General features: G+C 45.6%; 1 protein-coding gene across 3 annotated transcripts in view; it reads left to right on the top strand.

Moving 5' to 3' along the window:
- Positions 1-5,000, top strand: part of LOC105904570 (disks large homolog 4-like) — a 72,394-nt gene that overhangs the window by 6,854 nt on the left and 60,540 nt on the right. For all 3 annotated transcript variants that reach the window (XM_031584631.2, XM_012832473.3, XM_012832474.3), the window contains exon 3: positions 2,139-2,209. In XM_031584631.2, coding sequence (XP_031440491.1) covers positions 2,139-2,209 — 71 coding nt within the window. The remainder of the gene's footprint in view (positions 1-2,138; positions 2,210-5,000) is intronic.

Genomic DNA, 5,000 nt, shown 5'->3' on the forward strand with positions numbered 1-5,000 from the left:
AAAAACAACGACCTAGAAAAAAGGAAAAAGAAGTGCAGGAATGTAACTGCTGAAGTGCAAGTTAAGCGCTAGTCAGGTGCCAGTTAGGAGGGGAGGTGCTCTCTGAAGAGTTGGGTCTTCAAAAGCTTCTTGAAGGTAGAGAGGGACGCCCCTGCTCTGGTAGTACTAGGCAGTTCGTTCCACCAACGTGGAACTACAAATGAAAATAGTCTGGATTGCCGTGCTTGCACGGACGGCAGTGCCAAACGACGCTCACTAGACGAGCGCAGCGTCCTGGGTGTAACATTTGCCCTTACAAGAGCATTTAGGTAGGTGGGAGCAGAACCAGTAAGCACTCTGTAGGCAAGCATAAGTGACTTGAACTTAATGCGAGCAGCTACTGGCAGCCAGTGGAGCTCGATGAGTAGCGGGGTGACGTGTGCCCTTTTCGGTTGGTTGAACACCAGACGCGCCGCCGCGTTCTGGATCATCTGTAGTGGTTTCACCACGCAAGCCGGCAGGCCCGTTAGGAGGGCGTTGCAGTAGTCAAGGCGGGAGCTCACCAAGGTTTGCACCAGCAGCTGGGTGGCATACTGGGTTAGGTACGGCCTGATTTTGCGGATGTTGTATAGCGCAAAGCGGCACGACCTGGAGACAGAGGCGATGTGGGCCGTGAAGGTCAGTTGGTCATCAATAATGACCCCGAGGTTTCTTGCTGTTTTGGATGGAGCAAGAGATAAAGAGTCAGTATTGATCTTGATGTTGTGGTGGATGACCTGTTTGGCTGGGAAGACCATCAGTTCCGTTTTGGCCAGGTTCAGCTGAAGGTGGTGATTTTTCATCCATGTGGATATATCAGCGAGACAGTCCGAAATCCGCGCCGAGACCGTGGTGTCCTCAGGAGGGAAAGACAGAAACAGTTGAGTATCATCGGCATAACAGTGGTAGGAAAAACCATGCGAGCGGATGATAGGGCCCAACGAGGTGGTGTAAATGGCAAAGAGAAGTGGTCCCATCACCGAGCCTTGGGGCACCCCAGTGGTGAGGCGGTGAGGTACAGACAGCTGACCTTGCCATGACACGTTCTCACTCTGCCAAGTAACGTCTCTTCAACGACAGCCAGGATTATAGCCAAGGAGTTTAGCTCAAAGTAAATGATGCAAGGAGTGAAATTGTAAGTACGGGTAGTTACAGAATGTGGCTATCTGTAGTTGTTAACGATTGTTACCTGCTTAAATGTAGGTTTACTTGAGATAAATTAAGGGAATATTGTAGTGGGCTATGTTAACACTAAGCTAGCTAGCTAGCTAATTTGTTAGAAACTGTCTCCAGTGAGCAAGTGTGAACGGGCAAATTCAAAATACAAAAAAATAACTATCGACATCTGTCTATTCTTTGCACTAATATATCTCTCTAGTATTTCGAAACAATAATATCAGTCCCTATAAAATGTTGTTGTTTATAATCAATTAATGCTAGTGAATTCTAGTTTGACTTGATTTTAGTGAATGCATTGGGTGCCTTCCATTTCAGCCCATCATACAATATTTATCATTTGATTATAAAGATGTTCTTGAAATGTGTTTTTAAAATTTTGTTATTCATGTTTTTTTCCCCATTGAATGGTATTTGACACTGAACTAGTTCATCTTTATCTCAGTGATAGTGTCCAAATGAGCATAAAATATCACTGGTATGTAAAAACTACAGGGACAACAAAATAGATGTAATTGTTGATCAAAATCGTATTCCCTTCTGCTCATAATAAAAGAAGTAAACAACTCAAGAATTAGTATTTGGGAGCGGATAGGAAAGCTAGTTTATCCGTCTTTCCTTTACAAGCAGGACAATTATTTCTCTCTTTATTTGAGAAAAGTTCACATTTGTGTTGTCAAATTTCACTATGACCTTGAAATTCTGTCTCTTGTGTTATCATATGCTGAATGCAAGCAAAACAACAGAGCAAAATCACACTCTTTCTGATTGAAACAATCTATGAACTGTCTGAAACAATACATATCCGCGGCCCCAAATATGCCCCCCAAAAAATTGCTGTTAAAATAAGCCACTCCCCTTGGGGCTAAGCCCCCCCTTTCTTTTTATCCTAGAAACGCCCCTGAGTGTGTCTAGGTACTAACAGGGTGCTTCATCTTTTGCAGATATCCAGGAGTTCTATGAGCTCACCGTGTTTGAGAACCAGAATTCTACTAGACCTCACACACCAAGCCTGGTAGGTTGTATATGCATGGATGCATTACACTCCCCCCCCCCCCCCCCCCCCCCCCTATGCTTCTGCATTTCCTCTTGTGTCCTCTAAGTGGCGCCAGAGTGCAACATATGGTGATATGCACAAGGATGAATGTGTGCGCATTAAACATCCATCGGCTCGCTTGTCACTTGAGCTTAGTAGATGCAATGTGATTTGATCCAACTTCGAAATGATTTCCAATCATTATCAATCAATCAGTAAGATGACCCTCCACACACATATACACACACAGAGAGAGAGAGAAAGAGAGGGAGAATGTAGCACAACAGAATACGAAAAAGAATATGCAAAACTGTCATAAGGAGAATGGATAGAATTTCCATACTTTATACTACAATATACAGAAAGACATTTGTCAGGCTTATAAAAACCTACACCCACTCACTCACTCACTCACTCACACACTCCTACACCTACTCACTCACCCACTCACTCACTCACTCACTCACTCACACACTCCTACACCCACACACTCACACACTCACTCACACACTCCTACACCCACTCACTCACTCACTCACTCACTCACTCACTCACTCACTCACTCACTCACCCACTCACTCACCCACTCACTCACCCACTCACCCACACACTCACTCACCCACTCACTCACACACTCCTACACCCACTCACTCACCCACTCACTCACACACTCACTCACTCACTCACACACTCACACACTCACTCACTCACTCACACAGTCAGACACTCACTCACTCAGTCACACACTCCTACACCCCCTCACTCACCCACTCCTACACCCATTTACTCACACACTCACTCACACTCCTTTGCCTTTACTTTGCCTGCTTAATTTGAATATTTGAATATTTAATGAGTTGCTTCTCTGCTATGGGATTTTGCGTTGAGAAACTTTGACTCTTTCTCTCTCTGTCCCCCTCTCTCTCTCTCTCTCTCTCACACACACACATGTAGACACATGCACAAATACCCCAGCTTTCCCCCTCTCTCTTTCACACACATTCACACATACACACACACGCACGCACACTCACACACACACACTCACACACACAGACACACACACACACACACACACACACACGCACGCACACACACACACACACACACACACACACACACACACACACACACACACACACACACACACACACACACACACACACACACACACAGACCTTTGCCCATCTGCTGTTCTGATAATGTGCTCTGAGTGTGAAGACACTTTAAGTGCATGACTTTATAATGCATGAGCCTGCAGGGCTACATCATGGGGTTAAAATCTGTGCAAGTGTGTGTGTGTGAATGCGTGCATGCGTGTGTGTGTGTGTATGTGTTTAAGGCTACATCCACACTAATATTTTTCATTTTACAACAGCGTTTTTAATACGAAAACCATCTTCGTCCAGACGAGCGTTTCAACTCAGAAATGATCAGAAATAACCTCTGTCCATACTAACACACCTGAAAAAAAGTGTCACGTAATAGGAGCTTGAGGAATCAGGGAAGGATACACTGCGACTGATAAAACCCAGTCAGGACCCAGTTGTTTTTCAAAAGTTTCAGTTTCTGGTTGTCCACACTAAAACCGCTTTAAAACTAAAACCCCAACAGCGCTTCGAAAACTTTAAACCATTTTAGGGGTCTCGAACGCTCCAGGGTAGTGTGAACGGCAAAAGTGATGCGTTTTAAAACCAAAATGTATTAGTGTGGATGTAGCCAAGTGTGGGTCACTGAGAGAGTAAGGACTGTGGGACACGCCACTCCCCATTGTTTATGGGGGTTGAGGTGGGTTATGGTGGGATGGGGGGTTTCTTTGTGACATCACAAGTTTGGGTGGTACCATGTCAGCCCAGGAGGTGCACCCGCAAACCTGCTGAATCTGAAACCAGTGCAACATCAGCAGAGTGCAGAGAGGATGGAACTCTACACACCCACACAGACACATGCATACACACACGCACACCACTCACACACTCACGCACACATACAAACAAAGTCCCACTTTCTTTGTGACACAAACACAGTCCCACTCTCTCTGTGACATGCTGACAGACAGCTGAACTTGAACTTGAAGTCTGTTTGACAAACACTCACACACACATTCACACACACACACGCGCGCAGACTCATATCACTCAGATAACAGATAAGCACATGTGAGTGTTCATGACAAGTTTAGCTTGAAGTATGGTACTAAGTAACACAAACACACGCACTCACACACACAGACACACACACACACACTCCGACCCACTTGAACACATTCACACTTTTGCACTGCCTTGTGGACTTGAAGGCACTGGTCTCCATGGTAACTCTCCACATGTCAGCCTTGATGTTTTCTCCACGGCAACAGCTGCACAGGCAGGACTGCAACAGCTGATTGTTACCACGGCAACCTTCACCCCCTATGGAGAGTATGCGCACGCGCGTGCATACACACACACACACACACACACACTGATATCTTTTCCGCCAACGTTCATTTTTTTTCTGCAGATTAATCAATCCCCTCTTTGTCATGATAATCAGGATCCCTTCCTTAATACATCTCTCTTTTTCATTCCCTGCTGCTCCCTTTCAACCTCTCCATCAGTCTCTGTTTCTCTTTCTCTCTTCCTCTCTTCTCGCTCTGTCTCTCCCTCTTTCTCGTGTGGTGTCTAGAATACATTCGTCTTTTGCCGACATGCTCCTGTACCCTCTCTCCTCTTCCTGCCTGCTCTTCCTCTCTCTCTCTCTCTCCTCCCCCTCCTCTCTTTCTCTCACT

This window comes from Clupea harengus, chromosome 18 (assembly GCF_900700415.2).
Source record: "Clupea harengus chromosome 18, Ch_v2.0.2, whole genome shotgun sequence".
Lineage (NCBI taxonomy): Eukaryota > Metazoa > Chordata > Actinopteri > Clupeiformes > Clupeidae > Clupea > Clupea harengus.